The 20,575-nt window shown below is 42.4% G+C and overlaps 1 protein-coding gene across 1 annotated transcript; it reads right to left on the reverse strand.

Moving 5' to 3' along the window:
• Positions 1 to 464: 464 nt before the first annotated feature.
• RPL6 (ribosomal protein L6) lies at positions 465 to 13,664 on the reverse strand. The gene is made up of 6 exons (XM_085633941.1): positions 13,496 to 13,664; positions 13,314 to 13,406; positions 12,381 to 12,524; positions 4,067 to 4,115; positions 1,073 to 1,257; positions 465 to 663 (listed from the first exon to the last, which is right to left on the reverse strand). Exons 1-6 carry the CDS (start codon positions 13,643 to 13,645, stop codon positions 511 to 513), a joined length of 774 nt encoding a protein of 257 aa, XP_085490067.1. The 5' UTR covers positions 13,646 to 13,664; the 3' UTR covers positions 465 to 510.
• Between the last annotated feature and the right edge of the window lie 6,911 nt (positions 13,665 to 20,575).

Here is a 20,575-nt window from a genome sequence, read left to right on the forward strand (position 1 = left end):
TCAAGCAAGCTTCTGCTGCCACTTCGATCTACGACCCACAAAAAACTGTATACGGTACATTCCTCAGGTACATTTAAGTAGCATCCTGGAAAAGGCAAGTGTTTAATGTAGTCTATTAAGCTCCAAAGATGCACATCATTAGCTAGGATGGGATGGTGTTACTAGTCTTGTTTTAGTTTTGAAAATTGCTAAGAAAATGGTTGGTGTGCTGTTAACCAACGCAGCCAATTCCTCCAAAGCAGAAAGCCACAATTGCATACTAAACAAAATCACAACTGCATCCCACTGTGAAGAAAAAAAAACCTCACTGAATAACGCCCACTTCAAATCTTTCTACCAACAACCTGATCTATCAGGAAGACTTTAGAAAATGTCTCTGGAGAGAAAAGTGCTTAATTCCTTTAAATTGGGGTCTGCAATGTTTGTGCAGGTTGAAGTATGAAATACAGCAACAACGAAAACAATCACGGCTTAAGAACGTTTTCTTTTAATGAGCAATTTTCTAACCAATTAGAAAACCAGTTTGTGTGGATAAACTCCATTGGCTAGGCAAAACGTAGATCTCAAGTAACCACGCAGTTGGGGCTCTTTCTTGATGAGAGGCAAGAGTTGCGAATCCACCAGCTTCTGGTCATTTTTGCGCTGTTCCGTTACCTCGTATTTCTGCAGAGGTAAAAAAAAAATTGTTTACAATGCATCATACTAAGTATAGATTTTAAGCAGCATGGGTACAAGGAATAACAGCTAGAAAAACGACTTGCAAGGTTTTATCACCAACACACCCATTCACAGCTCATTAAAGTACCAGAAGGAGTCTCAACTTACAAAGTGCCTGTGCCAAAATGCCATAGAAGAAATATAAAGTAAGGTATAAATAATCAATGTCAGCAGCTTAAAAAGTTAAATATGGTAACTTTTTTTAAAAAAAGTTAAACTGTCAATTTCAACATCTGCCTTACTTTTGGTTTGGCCGACATTGTAATACAAACCCACAATTTTGTTTTTACTGATTCACAGAAAATAAACAGATCATGCACTAATCATAAATGTTGAACCAAATATATATTCTTACTTCTTTCTCTGTGTCAAAGATTTCACCCTCTTGGTGTTTGGGTTTGCGCAGCTTCTTCTTCTTGAAGTAGGAGTCAGTGAGATGTTTAGGGATTTTTACTGAAGAGATGTCAATCTTGGTAGAAGTGGCAATGACGAATTTCTGGTGAGCTCTACGCAGTGGAATGCGATTTATAACCAATGGACCTGACAGTATTAAGAAAAAAAAACAATTGCTGAAATACTAAGGTTTTAGCAAAGATCCATCGAAACTTAAGCAGGACGTCAGTTTGACATACAGACCAAACAAGACGGAAAAACTAACTAAAGTAAGAAGAGGGTCACATGGTAAGACGGATAAGTAAAAACCATAACAAAAACCCCATTGACCCATTATCTTAAATTACTAGCTGTATGGTGGTCCATATATGAGAGGCTGTGAACCTTGCATTGTTTGTACAGTTAGTCTCTCTCCGGAGGAGAACCCAAGATGCAAACGAACATGTGGGCATCTGAAATACTTCTAAACTTCTCACATCCATACAATAGGAAATAGGTTACTCCACTATAGATGCTTCAAACGGCCCCTTCATACAAAATTCCACACTATCTCCTAACATGACATTTCTAGGCTGATCCCTCGTACGTGAACACACACCGCAGTTCAGATGTGGCATACTGACTGCCATAACTGAACTCAACTGATGCTAACTCAGTACTGCGTTACTTTCAATTTGATGTAACCAACATACAGAGAGCAGACAGGAACAGGGGGGCACTGAACCAAAGAATCACCACCAACATATGCCCTCATGCACACACTACTACATTCAAGCTATTTAATAGGGTAACAGCAGTATAAATAAAATTGCAAAGTCCTTCGGCAGAACCGGATCAGATTCTTTTTTTTTTTTTAAATGAGCTGGAATGTATGTATGGGATTTATAGAGCGTGCAGATACTCAGGAGAGCGTCCTGGAATTAATTCCCGACCGACTATACTTCTCATGGTCAACATATTACTCTTGTTGGAAGAGCCATATGTTTAACTTTGGTTGAGGTCCCTATCCCTAGAGAAAGCTTATTCCAGACAACAGGTCCTAGATAGGAAAAGGACCTGCCTTTAATTCTTGCACAATGTATCTTGGGGGCTCTGGCCAGCCGATCGAGGGAGGAAAAAAGGTTTCTGGAGGGGACATAATCTTTAATCCTCTTCCTCAAATAACCAACTGCAGTGGCATGCAGTGCTTTGTGGACAAAGACTAGAGTTTTAAAGAATGCGTTTAATAAGAGGTTAATTAAGAGCCTTCAGGAAAGGGGATATGTACACATGTGAAAGGAGGCTCCTAATTGGTGGTTAAAAGGAAAGGGCGCCATCAAATTTGAGACCGAATTCTCAACAGTGCCACATGGAGGGCTTGCTACAGCCAGAAGATCTCCATGAATATGATGAGGTGGGGCTGAAGAATAGAATTAGTAGCCTGGATTACATTTCAAATAATCGATGGACATTCAATGAAACATGCGAGACATTTTTTTATAACCTCTCCACCCAACGCCTCGCCCTTTCCACATGTAAACAGGAGCAGAGTGTGGTCATTGTAAGAGATTATTAATTTAGCCCCCGTCTTGGCCAACAATGCTAAAGACGCAACATAAAGAGCAAATAATGTTGCATATCACTGGTATATAATACATTGGAAAAACCAAACCTATCCAGTTGACACAGTGAAGTAGTTCCTCCGTTAGAAGTTGGCATAGGAGAGGGACATAGTGCTTTTCCCTGAACTCCCGATTCGATGCTCAAGTTTCTTCCCACCCCCAAACAAAAGCATTCTAGTATGCATTTATTCTTTTAAATAATTGGAGCACGACTGAGTGGACGCTTTTTTTTTTGTTTAGCTACTTGAGAACACAAAGTAACAGCAGCCATTTTTTTTTATTTCAATTACAGCAGTTTAATACGTACACCTAGTTCTGGAGTTTGCAGAAGGCGAGTCCTTCGCCCCCAAAGGTTTGTATCAGGAGACTGAACTTCCTGCACAGTTATCTGCCTCGCATAAAAGCTGGTCCAAGTCAGGACCACTTCCAAGTGACATCACAGGCTTATCCCATGAGCACTCGCTTAACTGCTGCCCCCCCCACCCCCCAATCTCTCTAACCAGCCTTCACTACTACTACTTACCGCCCCACCCCAAACTAAAGGCATCCAGGTGAAGGACTGAGGCATTAAAGTGTCTTCATTAGACCACAGTTTGGACATGGAGGGGCCTTGGACCAGAAACTCACTCAACCGCCCTACTCCTCAGTGGTCCCAATGAGGTGGTGCATGCGACTTAAGTGGGTTCCCTATAGTGCTACCTTGGCAGCTTGAAGATGCTATCAAAAGATGAGCCCCGTAGCTCCTTGGTGGATTTTATTTTGCACGCATCCGGTGTTTTAGTAGTATTTATCTGTTGCTCCTGGATAATGTTATATAGCTCTCCTTGGTGGTTTAACAGTATTAGTACTTCGTGCTTTCCATACATCCTAAGACTCAAATGACAGACAAGTTCTAAATTATATATTGTCTAGGCCAAAGCAAGTACCTTCAAATGCAATGGCATCAGTACAGACACCCTAACTACAATCCATGGCTACGCTGCACAAGTGAGGAAAGGACAATCGGTTAGCACATTAAAAGTGCAAGATGCAATGCTAGGAAACCAGGTGCATGTAGCATACTAAAGTGGTGCCCTTATTATAGTACATACAAGATGGCCAAAAAAAAGTATTTATATGTCCGAAAGCCATTACTGGCATACCATTCATTGTGTTGGACTAAAAAGCATCTGTTGGCAATGAAATCTACAGCTCCACAAATAATAAAAAGGTGTCCAGAAGGCCGACAATGTAGTCAGAAAAAGTTAACAGTGCTTATTTTCTACTGAATTGCTTTGCATAAACTTCAAGCAGTTCTGTATGAAATGCCATGTGATAAATTATAGTAGTTTATCGCTAAGCGACTTGTTTCTTACCTGTTACAAGGAGCAGACCAGATGCAAGCTGCTTCAAAAACATTACACGCTGTATAAAAAAGAAAAAAAGTTTATGATTTTTGTGAAGTCAGTTACTGCTCATTTAAAGAGGCACAATGAATTAACTTAAGTAAGCTTTTCACCACACTAATCAAGAACAATTAGCATACTAATACCAATAAGCTTGATATAGCTACAGCATAAAAATTCAAGCCTATGGAAAGGTTACAGTTCCTGCCTCCCTTGCCCACTTTTAATCAGTTTTGGGTTGGCTGAATGCTTTAAAATGAAAGTTGCTGGTCGCGTTAATCCTTTATACCTCACGGGTATATGTTTACACGTTTCTGTGGCACAGAAGAGTCGGATTCAGTTTTGTGAATTGAAGTTGGCAGAGTAGAAATGGGCTACTACTGCAGCACACTACCCTGTGCATCATAAGCGAGCTCAATGGGTCGAACATGTACTTTGATTTGTTTGTACCAGCTGGATTAAAGAAAAGTCAACGCAGAGCACACATTTGCACAGTGATAACAATAGAAGAGTTTCAAATGAAATGCGAGTGTTTCAGCATTGCCATTTGCCACAACCATTCGAAAGAGGCGGATATTACACAAGGAATCCAGGTTCCCAGATAAAATAGGAACCACTTCATACTTGCTGGTTTGCAATCCTTTCACTTTCTATGATGTATGCCATTGGTTCTGCAAACTCCGAAATAAGAAAGTTAATTACCTGCAATTATGGTTTTAAGATCTATATTCACATACCATACATAAATCCCACCACGCAGTGGTGGTTATTTCCAAAGTGTAAGACTTTTCTTTCTGTAGGTGGAAGTCGACAAAGATCTCAACAGGGACTTTAACTAAGCCCACAATTGTTTCCCCTTCCTTTCATTTCCCTTGACTAGCTTTCATTAGGAAGGAGGAAAGGTTGCATGTGAATCTAGAAGAGCATCAAGCTGCGTAGATTATGTAGCAGCATCATCTTCCCTGAGTGGGAAGATAAGAGGGGTGATGGACAGTAATATATTATTTTTTACTATGAAGTGAATATTCACGCGGGTCAGATTTTTTTGCTCAAAGGCTTTAGCTTCAGAGTTTTTATTGGAAATGTGTATGTCCTGTTTTTGACAGGCCCTGATGTTTTCTATCTTGTGGCCCTTTGGTAGCAAGAGCCTTTCCTGTACTCTTGACCTTTTAGGTATTTTTCCTCCTGTTCTCCCCAAGCCTCTGCATGTGACTATCTTCAATGAAACCCATTTGCTCTATTGTAGAAGCTATCCTATTCCTTTATTTCTAAGAAACTCGTTCCCCAAATTCACTAGCAGCTTCGACTGAATGTCACTCAAAGCTTCTAGCCAAACAGTTGGCGGAAAAAAAGAAAAAGAAAAAAGATTTAAAAATAATGGTCACATACGGAGGTCTACATCACTATCAGACTTCACCTATACTAAGGTAAGTTTTACCATGTTTACATTTCTAGACCCCAACCAATAGAGGAAGCAATTTTGAACTGGACATTAATTCAGAAGAGATGTCACACTGAAAAAAAAACATTTAACGCTGGAAACCTATTCCTAGGCTCCTGTTCATTGTACAGATTTGTCAGTCTAAATAGTTGGCTTAACAGGTGCTAAGACAACCGAATATATAAGTGCAAAAAATTACCTTTTTTTTTTTTTTACTTAGTGTATGTGAAATTTGGGACACTGTTTAAATGTGTTGTCTAGTCTAACAATACTTCAAGGGAATTCACTACGTCAAGCAGAAAAACTTTTTTTTTTTAAATGCAGATTTATATAGCGCAAACTCGACCCGAAGGGATTGGAGCACTTTACATGAGCACCAGTTACGTTACACAAGGACACATTCAGGCACGGGGAGATTAAGTGATTTGACCAGAATCACAGGATGTGGACGCGACCCCGAGGCTCGAACCTTGGTTTCCAGGACCAAAGTCAGCAATCTAGCTGGCGGACCACATCCTCTTCCCTTAGTTGCACCCTTTACACACGAGTGATAACATCAAAGATAGGTTTTATTTAATAAAGTTTTATATAGCACAAACCAGATCCCGAGGGATATCAGAGCGTTTTACAGAAGGATGAAAGGGAGATGGATACTTCCGTAACAATATCAAATAAGAATGCCAAACAGTTGTGGTCACAGCAAACAGACAAATGGGACAGAGAGAAGAGAGGGAGAATAAAACTCCAGTCCGATATAGGATAAGAATACCAAACAGTTATAGTCACAATTATCACAAACAAATGTTACACAGCGAGTAATGTGATTAACAGGTTAATAACATGCTGCTACGGAGGGCACACCTTACATCCGAGAGGAGCAAGGAGAACACAAAAAAAACATGATGGTAACAAGGACGTAGGGTCATTCAACACCTGCTGTAGGCTCAGGGTAGTGCGCGAATCTACATCGTCCAAATTAAGGTAAAAATGTGTTCATCAGGAAACTTTTGGCTTCACGTTTGAAAGCAGTAATAATTGATATTCTGCGCAATTCAGGTGGAAGAGTTTTCCAGATCTTTGGTGCAGCACCTGAGAAGGCTCGACAACAAGTTCTCTTTATTCACGATACGTGGTTTCAGAAGGAAGTGGTTAGCTCTTCTTGAAGCTCTCTCGCCACATGATAATTCAAGCTTTTGTGCTAGGTACCGGGGGGTGTTGTCGTGCAGGGCTTTGTGAGCTAGAACGATAATCTTAAACTGGTTTCGAGCTTCATAGGGCAGCCATTTAAGAGACTTTAGGACTGGTGAAATGTGCACGTTTCGTTTGGTACCAGTGATTAGTCTGGGCGCAACATTCAGTGCTGACCTTAGTGGAGCCAGGGCGTATTTGGGAAGGCCACAGAGCATAGCGCTGCCATCATCTAGCCTAGTCAAGACCAGTGCTTGGACCGCTTGTTTGAAGTCCTTTTGTGGAAGGAAGGGCTTGATGTTTCGAAGTGTCCTCATCAAGTGACTAGCTCCCTTACATACGTTGCTGATCTGATTTTTCATATTCAGGTGCTTGTCCAAGGTGATTCCAAGGGATTTAGCAGAGTCTATGATGAGGGGTGCAATTGAAAGCAGTGAGGTGAGTCAGCCAAAGGTCTAACTTGCAGGGGTGGTTCGGAGGAGAGATGAGAAGGAATTCAATTGGAGGGGTTTAGCAGGAGGTGGTTCTCAGTTAACCAGTTTTGAGTAGACGTGAAGGTGAAGTTTAGGGTTATGATGTTATCAAGGGTTGAAATTCAGGTTAAGTTGTGTCGTCAGCGTACATACGGAAGGGAATGTTCTTAGAGAATTAGCAAGAGGTTCTAAAAAAAAAAAAAGGTCGAAAAGGATAAGATGGAGGGCGGGACCTTGGAGGGCGGGGGGGGGGGGGGGACACTCACGAGTACTGGAGAGGGAGTAGTTTGCCTTTACTGAGTTCTTTGGTGGAGGAAGGAGAACCATTGTAGCACCAGACCCGAGAAACCCATCCTGTTCAACGTGGAAAGGAGATGGTCGTGATTAACCGTGTCAAATGCGGAGGAAAGATCAAGGAGGATCAGGAGTCATTTTGGTAGAGCAGATTTAGTATGTCGTCCATAACGTGCGTGAGTGCCGATTCTGTGCTATGTCCCTTCCAAAAGTCTGATTGATGTTGGTTAAGGAGTTGGAAATTCTCCATGTGAGCACAAAGTTGGGATTGAACGCATTTTGAAAAGTTTAGCTAGAGTGGGGATGTTAGATATGGACGCAAGTATAATTCAGAAAGTGATCAGTTTTTTCCAATAACGTATAGTATTGTGGGGAGGGACTGGCCTCTTCTTTCAGACCTCTCTCTCTCAGATGACGGGTGTAACACTAGGATGTATATTTTAATGCTAAACATTCAGTTATTTTTCCTTAAAATTGAATTCCAGATGGCTGTCAAGGAATTAGGTTCACTACTAATCTTAAAATGTGCAATCTGACATTTTTCATAGAATGAAACCACAGTTGTAATGCTACTTACTCCCTTCTGAACAGTTACTGCGAAGACCGTGACTGGAATATACTCCGAACTCAATACATCGGAATATTGTTCTAACTTAAGTGGGTCTTTCACTTGCATGATAAAAGACAAAAGAACTTTTGTTACCTACAAGTGAGCATAACACTTAAAGTGGAGTGAAGGAGAATGCTAAAAAATTGGGAAAATAAATCTGCTTGCATGCCAATAAAATAAACTTGCAATGAGACAAAGGTAGGACACCCAACTCTAAAAAGCAAAAACAACTAGATGCCAAGTTGACAGGGATAACAACTAGATGCCAAGTTGACAAGGATAATACATGTTTGATGGAAAAGAAAACAGGTTATTTCACTTGGAAAAGAAAATTTCACCATAAGGAACGTGATAAATTGAAATGGTTGAATGGGAGGGTGGGTTGACCCTTTTTAAGTAACAGCTGCATCCCCGTGGAAGAGGTGTGGTGCAGCGGCCAGGGTGCCTGACTCCAGACTACGAAGTTCACGGTTCAATCCCTGGAGCCGGCGGCAGGTTAGCCCAGCACCACGTGACTCTGGGCAATAGCTCACTTAATCTTCCAGAGGGCCCCCAGCGCCGGGACACCACTTCGGAGGTAGCTGTGCGCTTTGCAAATACTGGCATTTCATGGTGAACCACAAAAGTCGCTAAAGTAACCGGTCTTTAGCCCATTGGAGAGAGAAAAAAAAAAAAAAAAAAAAAAAAAAAAAACCACACAGCTTTAACTTGGAGAAAATGTGTAAAGTATTTACGCAGCACACAAACAGTAATAAAGTGAACACACGAAAATTCCCACACCAATTTAGAAAAAGTGTGAACTAATAAATTTGACATCAAAAAAGAAATAATTAGTATCAGAGATATGCAATGTATTCCTAAAGTTTAAATACAAACCTAACACCAAAACATCAAAGCGCCAACCGCAGACAGCTTGTCGCAAGAGGCTGGGTCAGAATCGAATAATAGGACTAACCGCAATTAAGTGCAGGTCAAATACAAGTGGATTAGGCCAGGTCATTGCTTACCTTCGGACTTAAAAAAGATTTTGAAGAAAAGGCCTGGAGATGGTAACGTTCAGTCAACCAACGCTGCAGGCTGCGCCAGAGAAGGAAGGTGACTATTTGTACGTTGGGACCTGGTCACTTTTTTGGAAGTCAAAAATATTCTGTGGGAATGTGCAGGAAATGTACCCTAATAGTTCTAGGTGGCCGGATACCCCTTCGCAGAGGGACAGCTGAAGGATTTGCTTCTGCGGAAAAGAACATAGCAGAAGCTGGCACGAAGTACGGTCGACCAGCGAGGCACCACGGTCAGTTTGGTCCCAGTTTTACCTCGGCTCTCAATGCAGTTTTTAGCCAAAATGTTTCAAAGTCTCAAGTTTTGGATTTTGACTATCTAGGCATCCTTAGCACTGCAACTACGGGCTGGGGACTAGAGGGGCACACTTGGGGGCTTAGGACGACCTCCGGATGGGTCCAAGTGCAGGTTCAAGAAGGTGGGAGCCAGTTATGTTCCTGTGGCTCTTAACAGGAGGCCAGCAAGCTAGCCCTTAGAGTAAGTATGGTAGTCCATGTTTCAGGTGAATATGCTAGACTCAAGCAACATGGCAGGCCTCCAAGGGTTCAACTCAAGCTCCAGGCAGCAAAGCAGTCCTTCCAGGTGCAGCCAAACACTCGAGTACATAGCATGCCACAGCAGCAGGAAGCCCTCGGAGTCCTTCAGAAGATTCAGCAAGTGAACCGAAGAGTGGGTATGAGGGTCCTTTTTTAGGTCTCGCCTGACCCAGCGCATGCGCTGGTCTGGCGAGACTTATTGAGAGGGCTCCAAAAAGTGCTACCAGGCCAGCCTAGAGCTACAGTGCATGTGCACGGGCGCCTTACCACGATTACTTTCATTTTCGCGGCCGCTTTGCATAGCCAATTGGTCTCGCTTTTGGGACCTTATAAGTATTTAGTTATGCAACTGTTGCATAGCTAAACACTTATAAGGTCCCAAAGGCGAGACCTATTGGCTATGCCAATGCTCGTTTAATATTATACCTGGTTCCTTTGAAGAGCTTGAAATTTCCTGACTCCAAGCTGCCTGCAGGGACAATGTAGTGGTGACAAGTCTGTTGTGTAACGGGAGAGCACAGCCTGTCAAGTTGCAAATGGGACTGTGCCCAGCTTCGCCTGACTATCCTGCAAATTGATGGTCCATCCAGGAACACTTAATCCCTATAGTGTGTGGCTGTCTGGGAGGAATAAACAAAGTCCAACTGCCAACTAACTACACCTAGTCATGCGACCCTGGATGAAGCTCCAGGCACCAAATAGTTTAGGGCAGGACAATGCCAACTTTCCAAAAGTAGAATTTAATATTGTAACAAAATCTGACTTTACCATTAAATTACAATTTCTCAGGCACCAAACACGAATTGCCCACCTGTTCTCAATCAATAGTTAGCATTTATTAAATGTAACAAGTCAACCAAATGTTATCCTATGGGGGAGGTAGGCCTCACAGTACTGAAACTCATTTAGCAGTGTTTCACTCCCAGGACATGTAGAACTTGAAAGCTCAAGTCAAATCTTGCATTTCACCCAGTTCTAGTGACTATTTAGGGGCGACTTAAGCAACAAAAGTGGCGTTTAAGGCCTGGCAATGTGGTTGTATCGTCAAGTTGAATTGGCAGTTTAAAACTGTATTCAGGCTGCAATGGCAGGCCTGGGACATGTTTTAAGGCCTACCTAGGTAGGTGGCACAATACATGTGGCAGGCCCACTGGCAGCATTTAATTTACAGGCCATGGGTATATGTATACCATTTTACAAGGGGGGGGGGGGCTTAAGTAAATGAAATAGGCCAATTTTACCATGTTTAAAGGAGAGCGCACGGCGCTTTAACGCTGGTTAGAAGTGGTATAGTGCCAGCAAAAATTAATTCAGCGCAAATATAGGGGCGAGGGCAAAAGGTCTGGGGGTGACCGTGAAGAAAGCCAGGCCCAACAAGGAATAACTATGCAAAAGCTTTTGATATCCAGTCACCCTTCAGAGGCTATGTGCAACTGGACAATACTAAAACACCACAAATTGCCCCCAAGAGACTTCTCTGAAACTTTCTATAAAAACACTTCTAACATCTGTCAATCCCTAGTTACGCATAGCTCCTCTACACTGCAGAGGCTCAGAGGCCTGGGAGAGTGATGTAGGCCCATTGGAGGGGGGAGGACTGGACAGAGGCACTGGCCTCCCCTCAAAGGGGGGGGGGGGGGGGGGGGGGGGCTGCAATTGCAGTACGACTGCGCCATATCCAGTTCTAGTACCTTCATTGGGTATATTTTACTAGCTAGATTATGGAGGGCAGGATTAGTGGTCTCCCCTGTGTGTCTCAGGTGCGGACGGGAGGAGGGAACCCTGATGCACCTGGTTTGGCATTTATCTTGCAAGTTTTTGGAGGGGGGTGTCATGGTCTTCATTTCAGAAGTATTGGGTTGGGACCTTCCCTGCTCACCAAGGCTTGTATTTTTACGCATCATGGTATTGGGTTTTACATTGGCCAAAAGAGACATTGCCAAGTCTTGGAAAGCATTAGTAGCACTTTTCCTGTCCGCTTGGAAGAATGGCCTGACTTCTGTATAGGGTTGGAAAACCCAATTTTCACAGCAAGGGGCTGCCCACAAAAACATTTCAAAATTTGGAAGCGATGGGCGAACTATCGGGGCCTGCAGTTGAAGCCTGTTTCTACGGCAGGTGTACCGGATTCAGTTTAACTTCCTACTTATGTGCAACAAAAAGATCAAGGTGTAATAATATGCTTCACATGTTGGTGGGGGTGCTTTTTCTTATGGCGTGCTGGCTAGGGGAGGATTTTAGTGGGATGGGAGGGGGTTGTTTTGTTATATTTTCTTGTACTTCCTTCCCTCCTTGACCATCTTTTCTAAGTGTCAAATTCATGATGATGTAAGTTTATTGTGCAGATGTTTCTGGGGTACAGAGCTCTGCATCATATTTGCTATTTGACAAATAAAATCGGTTTGCAAAAAAAAAAAAAAACTTCTAACAAGGAGCAAAGTAAAGCAGAATTTTTATGTAAAATCACTGGTGTTTTAGTTTGATTTGCATGACGGAATGTCAGCTCCAGGTTTAACATTCTTAGTTCCAAACAGATCAGTTGCCAGTAGTACAGGTCCAAAGACAAATACAGTTCAAGGTTAGCATACCGATACGGGTCTACAGCAGAGCTAATGTTTATTCTGCTTCAAAATCGATTTAACAAAAGTCTGAACAAGCAGCAGCAGTTGATAAATAAGAGTACCTTTCCTCTGTGACGCCCATTAAGAAGAATCAGAACTGTCCCTGGAGTAATGGAGGCACGCAGCTTGCGCTTGTGCTGGGAGAAGGGCTTTTTACCATGACTCAGCAATTTGCGGGGTACATCCTCAGTCGGATAGTATCGTGGCTGGGAAAAAAAATAAAAATACAGGCTTGAAGTCTTTTTATTGGTATAAATGAGCACTTTACCTACTTACGGTCATTCTTCAATCATTGATAGTGTCACAAAACTAGGCCATTACCATCTAATTTATCCATCCAACTGATTTTGTAGTTTCACTACGTGAATTGAATGTGAATATCAAAGAAGAAATATTGTGCTACCCAAGATATCATAAGATTAAACACCTTCTGTTAAAGATTACAAAGTTATCACATGCATCCAAGAGATCTGATCATACCTCACAGCACTCCTATCCGCTACTAGTCTTCAGCTATAAAGAACCACAGTTCAGCGATTGCCTTCTGAAAGTCAGTTACGATACTGCGAGTGGCATGCTCTATGAAGTGTGTTAGCTTATGTTCTGCTAATCCCTAAAATTGCAATTTTGCCAACAGATGTTAACAAGCTTCAAGTTATTTATAGAGCCAAAAAGGTACCAAAAACCTTTTGATACCAGACCTAAATGATACAAACTATATCTCATATGACAAATCTCAAGGGACAACACAAAGTTTAAAGTTACATTCCTGGCAGCACTTGATGCAAAAAAAAATAAAAAGATATAATTAAATCATATTTTAGTGGTGGGAGGGTTAAAAATCAGAGGCAGTAACGCCAGGGGACATCAGTAAAGAGACTGTTAAAGGGTCTTTAAAAACTACCATGAGAAGCAATGGTAGATAATTCCTATAGAGAAAAACTTTAAAATCACGAGAAAGGGAATAAATCTACATTGAAATTAATTGTGTTTACCATTTTACGAAGCTTAACCATACGGGTGCCTCCATTCTTGTCTCCACCTACTGGCTTTGAAATAGTTCCTGGTGGTCTTGCCTTCTTCTCAATCTAGAAGCAAAAACATCTGGACATTAATTCCAACTAAGGAATGCTGAATATGCATAGTACTTAGTTTTTCCAACCACAACCCCCCTTACCTTTGTTTCTGTGGCAGTGTACTTGCGCTTGTACATTGCTCTTCTGGCAAACATCGCTGATCGGGAATATTTCCCGATGCCACGAGCCAGAACCGGGTTGCGGCTGGCATGATGCTTTTTGGTCTTCTTTGCTTTCTGCTCGTCTGCCATCTACAAATAAACGAAAGTTAAACAGTTATTGTGAATATTTGCAATACTTAATGGCTGAAGTGAGTAAGTCAATGTCAATGTTCAAATTACATGAAGTGTAACATGGTCCTAAATGCCTCATGCACATCCTGAACAGTGGATCATGGTTCTTCACTTTCAGATGTGATTCGAGAACAGCTGGCGGAGATTTCCAAACAGTAAAATTAAAGGCTAATCCACTAAAAATCTATTTCCTTAACTGAAAAACTTTACTGAATACACAATAACGGGTATAAGTAACAACCATGAAGATCACCTACAATTCAGTAAGCAGATCAAATCACGGTGCTTCAACAATAGACCACAGTGGCAACTAACAAAAGACTGAGCCAGTTACCATTACATGGGAGGCATGGACATGAGGGACTTTAGGAATGTCCACCACAGAATCCGAATCAAGTCGTTCACACATGTATGGCACAAGCATGTGGTAAACAACATCTAGCTTTATTCCACTCATAAGTGGAGCGACAAAATAAAGAGCAATGGCTGCTAATCATGCACCACACCAAAATTATCCCCACTTAGGTCAAACTCATTCACACTCTCCTCTAAACAAGCATCCCAGCTCACTCCTTTTGATAACTACATTCATGTGCGATGACTTGCCTCGATAAGGGCACCATTTTGGGCAACAAACACGAAACCAGCTACCCTCCATCCCCAAAAGGCCAATTTTCAGATCCATACCATTCCAACCAGGTCCAACCTACAACGTAGTGTGCAGCCGTACCAGTAAAGCACTCTGTTACATGTAATAACTACAACACAAATACACAACTATGATACAAAACACCTGCTCAACGCTACGCATTTATTAAGTGAGTGCAGGAAAACTGCAGAAGGTGTTGTGCAGATAGTTTACAACAATTGACAGTCACAACCATTAGGTTTCTTGAAATGTGCTTATTTATCAATTTTTAGATCCAAATCTCAATGTCACAAAATATATAATCTGCAAATAAGCCAAATCAGTCCCAGCCTGTCCAAAACAAAGCCGCAAAGTTAAGAAACAGCTTAGTTTGACACTGTGGAATTAAATAATTTCACTTAATATTGCAACACAATATTAGTTCAATTTCTAACGCATGATGTGGATTGGAATGTAATGCCAATACACGATCTGCAGAATTGTTTACAATCAACTGAATTAAAACAAATATTGAAAAGAACAAAACTACCCCCAATAAAACCAGTTCAATAATTTTAGCACAACACGTGCTTGATGAGTACTAGCTGCTGAACCATTTATGGGAAATTAGCTTTGCTTGGGAAAAAAGACAAATGCATTTTACAGGTTTGGGGGTTTTATCCCCCCCAAAAGCACTGGTACAAAACCAGACATTTCACAGGGATATTACCGCAAACTGCCGACATCTCAATTCAAAGTTCTCAACCTCTCCTTCTTTGAAAGTAACACCACTACAACCCATCAATTCTTGAGATCCTCTGGATCATCTAATCTCACATCTGCACCTTCAGCCACTAAATCCAACACCAATTATCATACCCAACTCCTACTACGTTAATCTACGATAAATAAAGAGCAGTAAAAGAATGGATATACCAATAACTACAAACCAATAGCAATTCATCTTCTGTTCTAGAGACTAAGGACACCCGGTATAAAGAACTGCAATGCCTCAGAGATAGTAAGCATTAAAAAAACGGCTACAATAGAATGACTGCTCCCAGATCACGCTAGATCTTTTAAACCACTAAGGGATACTAGGATCATGCGTCAGAGAAACAAATTAGACAGCAAAGCTACCTCAATTATGCGACAAAAACTGCAAAACATGCAGGACATTTTTAGCAATGCAGCTCGGCATAAAAAATAAACGGTGGTGAAATCTTCAAGTTATGGGTCCTATGTACATACATGATCAGGTGGTAAACGCTGCTGCCACAGAAACGCACAAAGCCAGTGGCCCTCACCACATTCCGCATATTAAGGAAATATAAACAAAAGTTATATATTCCAGTTCACTGTGCCACTGCTAGCTGCACTTTGAATGAAACGGTTTATTCAATTCCGTGTCGTAAATTAAAAAAAAAATGCACTGAAATGGGGTCATTCATGATGGATACAAACGGAGCACTCTCAGGGAACAATTTCACAGCTTCCAAGTAGACTAATGTCAAGTTTGACATCTTAAACTAGGATTACGTTTAAACTAAAACTAACAAGAAGTCCTTCGTGCGCATTTAATTTTACTATCACGACTAAGTTTGAGAACTTGGTTAGAATTCCAGAACCATCACAAGACAGGTCTTGGCAGCTCGGAAACATAAAATTAACAAGTCTCGCCGCACAGATAACTAGGTTCATCTGATTTCTATATTCCCACATGTGGTGGAGCCTATTTGACCTTCAGCAAGACACTTAAGTAGCGTAAAAGTAAACGACGGGCAGGAATTGCCACAAAGACGCTACCACTGTTAAGTTTCATATAATGAAAAAAAATGTGAAAAGTTTTCCCCATCCAGGTGGTTATAACACCTTATTTCCGGTCATCGTCTTGCATCGGACAACCGATGAGCTCTGGGAACTGCAATCTTACTTTGCTTTCATTCAATCAGCTAGAATAATACACCCGATAAAAACGATACCCAATAGAAAAGCACATGACTGGCAAAGTGGAATTTTGAAGGAACAGGGCAAGGGGTACTTACCCAGCCTCCCAGTATCCTAATAGGGCTGCACAATGCACCCGTTCGTTAGTGCTTTTCCCCTAGCCACCCCTGCCCGGCCTCCCCGCCTTCCGATACCATCCCCGCCGAGCAGCAAGTCCATGTAATTTTCTGCTTTGTAACTCCTCCATGGAGGAAGATGTTTACCAGTAACCCGCTAATTCGCAGGACGGTGTTAGTGAAGGAGGATTACAACGGATAAGAATGGACTTTCTATCGCATAAAAATCGTAGTTCCGCCATTCTTACCTTTGCTGAGGGAAAAAGAATTAACATCCGGGCCACGGACGTATAAGACTACGCCGTAACATCACTTCCGGAGCAGGGCCTTGTGGGAAATGTAGTTTTAATGCTGGGTCATTGGCACGGGCCAGTATTTCTATGTCAAAACAAGTAAAAAATATATACCAAGCCCTCAGCACCTGGTATTCTTTCTCCGCTGAAATTTGGCATTTAAACAGCCAAACAATACAAACAAGCAGCGGCAAAGTCAATATGCTCGCCTTAGAAAGGCAGTAGAGGTCCTTTGCTTTCCGATGATTGTTGTTCGTCATCATTGGCTATGAGGGGGAAAAACAAGCACTGGCAACGCAAATAGGTCTGGCATGGCTATATAAAGTGTGAAAGTACATGATCCTAGAGCTTGCAGAAGGCTTGTTTCTGTACTGTGCCTCTTTAGATGAATTGTAAGGTAAGCTTTTGTCGCAATATACTTACTTAAATGGCAGTGTAGATCACAAATAAATGCTATAAAACGGCAAAACCAAAAATCAAGCGTAAAATAGAATGCAGATGTATTAAAAGTAGGTTATACATTTAACCAAGAAGCAAAGCTTATTTCTCCTCCACATTTCTGGTTTAGTTACTGAGTGTCGTGTGCAGTAGTCGAAGTGATAAGCCTGTGCTAGTACGCAGAGCCACTCTGGTAATGGCTGCTGGGTATAGATCTCTTAACTCTTGACTGGTTGCAGTCATTTTGTCCAAGACGTATTCTGTTTAGCATAATTGGTGCCTTGAGACCCTTATCGGTGAGTAGTGGTGATTTTCAAATCACCTGATTGATTGATTGATTAGTGATGACACTGGAGGAGGCATAGTGGGAGAGGGGAGGAGTGTTTTTTGTACCGTAAATTATCCATGCTGAATGCCCTTTACCAGCACAATTAAGGCAAGTTCAAAAGGCCTTGTCGATGGAGGGCTTGTACAGCATCCATATTTTCCCTTGACCCAGACTGCTTCTTTTTTATTGTCCTCAGAACACAATGCAGGGGTGTAACATTAGCCCCTGCAGCCCCTGCATCCCCCGCTGTGTGGGGGTGAGAGGTGTCAAGCCCCAGGGGGCCCCCTTCTGCACTGTGCATGGGCAGAGGGCTCCTAATGTGCATGGGTTGCGGGCTCTTAGCCTGAGAGCTCCTGACTGGGTAAGTGAGGGGGGCTCCATGTACTTTGCAGGAGGGCCCATTCAAGTTTTGTTATGCCGCTGACACAATGTGGATAAAAGCAGTAGAAGCTGTGCTTCATGTGGATAAGAGGGTGCATTATGAACTGCCAGCACTAGCAGCAGAGAGCCATCAGGCTGTGTGTGGACATGAAAATGCCCAACAAGGCAATCTGGTGAGAGTGCCATATAAAACCCATGGTAGATTACATAATTACAAACCTCAATGGTGCCCACTGGTTTTCCAAGCTTGACTTGAATGCAGGGTACCACCAGCTGGAGCTGGACCCTGAAAACAGATACACAACGACAATTGCGGATTCAACTTTGGCATCTCCTCAGCGGCAGAAGTTTTTTACAAAATGCCATCTGCGAGCCACTATCTGGGCTGGATAGCATACTCAGCATAAGCAATGACATCCTCATCTACTCAACGACTTTCGAGGCGCACCGTAGGAGATTCCGAGCAACTCTCCAGAGACTGACAGACCAAGGACTAACACTGCACAAGAGCAAATGCTCTTTTTTGAGTTCTCTGAGTTCTTTGGGTACATCTTCTCTGGCAAAAGAGGCCTTTGAGGAGGTGAGGAAGTTGCTGCTACGGGACACAACAATGTTCTAATTTGATTCACGGCACCCCAACGAGCTCGTAGTAGACACCAGTCCCGTGGTCCTCAGGGGTGTCTTCACTCAAGAATGAGCCCCAGGCACATGGGTGCCAATCGAATAGGCATTGTCTGCGACAGAGACTAAGTATATCCAAATTGAACATTAAGCTCTCAACTTTTATTGGAGATGCAAGTATTTCCACCTGTACTTATGCAAACAAGAGGTGTAAGTGGTGACAGATCACTATCCACTAGAAGCCCTGTTCGCAGGTACGTCCCAGAACCCACCACCCAGGATTTAGAGGTGGGCAGTGCAACTGCAGTTGTACAACTTTACAGTGACCTACCAAACTGGTGCTGGTTATCCAGCAGACTATTGATGGAGCAGGATTCGTAAAAAGGAGACTTGCTTTAAAACAATCCTCTCGTAATAGCTCATAACTTGTATTAACTGTGTATTGTGTAATTAATATGCACTACATTCCAATTATTAGAAAAAGAAGCTTGCTTGCGTGTCTTATTAACAAGTAATTCAAGTGAAATCAAAAATGTCTGCCAAACGTGGGAAACTGTAATTCGCATGCGTCAACTGCATCTACGCAGTATGACGAGCTGTCGCTTGGAGGGAATTTTCTGCACTTGTACAGACACTTCTAAAATGGCCACTAAAAGCTCGCATGCTAAGCATCTGCTTTGCTGAAAACTAAACCAAGATATTTACTAATTGCTAATGCGGGGAGAGCATTTCTAAGTAAATGGGATTGGAATAGAGATAGGTGGTATACAGTGAAATAATTTTATTTTGAAATTGATATACTTCTTTTTGACTTTCCTATTAGTTTGTATTCGGGCCTTTGTAAGAAACCGAAGTCCATATCTCATGTGACCTCTACACATGCCCAGTCTAAGTGAGCCAGAAGCCGCGATGTAATCCTTGAACGCCATCCAAGGACGAGAACAGTAACATACTCTGAGAACCAGTATGATGTCCTGTGAAAAGGAAGAAAATTATATGAAGTGTATGTTTTGTGTTTGATAAAGATGCGAATGCGGGTGGGAATAAAGATTTATGAATACAAATTAAGGGGCGGGATCATTTAACAATAAACTGAAAGACGTTATTGAAAATTTAGTATGGTGTGATGATCATACCCTTTGCCTGTCCAACCAGAAATTAGGAGTTTTAGGAAACTGAAACACTAATGGGTGGTACATGACTTTGGAAGGGTATAATTGAAGTAACTTTAGTTAGTTAGTTAGACAGAGATTTGCTGCATGCTGCAGAGCTCGGAATGCTGTCAGATTGATGAACAAATGCTAAAGAAGAATCGAATTGCAGAATTATTTATCTAAGCCAAATAAATTAGAAGAACATCGCGGAAGAATCAAGGAGGAAGATAGTGTCAGAGAGGGGTGCGACGCAGGCATCAGATCTAGAAGAGGTCACCTTATCCTGTCCTGAAACCTGTCGTGTGGAAATTTAGCTTGTAACTGAACATTATCTGCGCCATCTTGCCTCTCCCCAGCGCCACGCACAGCGAACGCACGGCCGCCATATTAGGCACCCCACTCTCTCTCCCCGCTCATTGTCGATCGCCAGCACGTTCCCCTGGCGCTGCAAGCATCCCCCGCGTGCCGGCCACCCCCGCTCTCTCATACACGGGCCATAAACCCTCTCCTTCTGCGCGACCCTGCCATGGAATCACACCCCGCGCCTGACCGACATCCCATACATGGTCATGCATCTCTTTGATAACCCCCTTCCTCTGCGCCCCATTGTCCGAACCTATCCCAGGCCATCACCTAGCCCTGCGGATGCAGTTTATTGCCCCTACTGTAAGGGAAACACCCCACATCAAAGGGATTACAGAAGATCAAAGCCCCTACCCCCTGAGACCCGGCCGGTCGCACACACCCCCGGGAATTGGCGGAATGTCCAGCTGTGTGATAGCCATCTCCTACTGTGGGTGGGGTGGGGACTTCCACTGTAGATATGTGTGGGAACGAGCTCGAAGTGGGGATTCCGAGGATGTTCTTTCATGTTCCAAGACAATCTCAAGAATGTGCCATGTACGATAACCCTGCAATAAAGTCATAAACCTGTGTATAAGAGGCTAGGCCTCAGAGATGCAGTTAGAGCACCTCGTGATGA

Source organism: Triturus cristatus, chromosome 11, assembly GCF_964204655.1.
Source record: "Triturus cristatus chromosome 11, aTriCri1.1, whole genome shotgun sequence".
Lineage (NCBI taxonomy): Eukaryota > Metazoa > Chordata > Amphibia > Caudata > Salamandridae > Triturus > Triturus cristatus.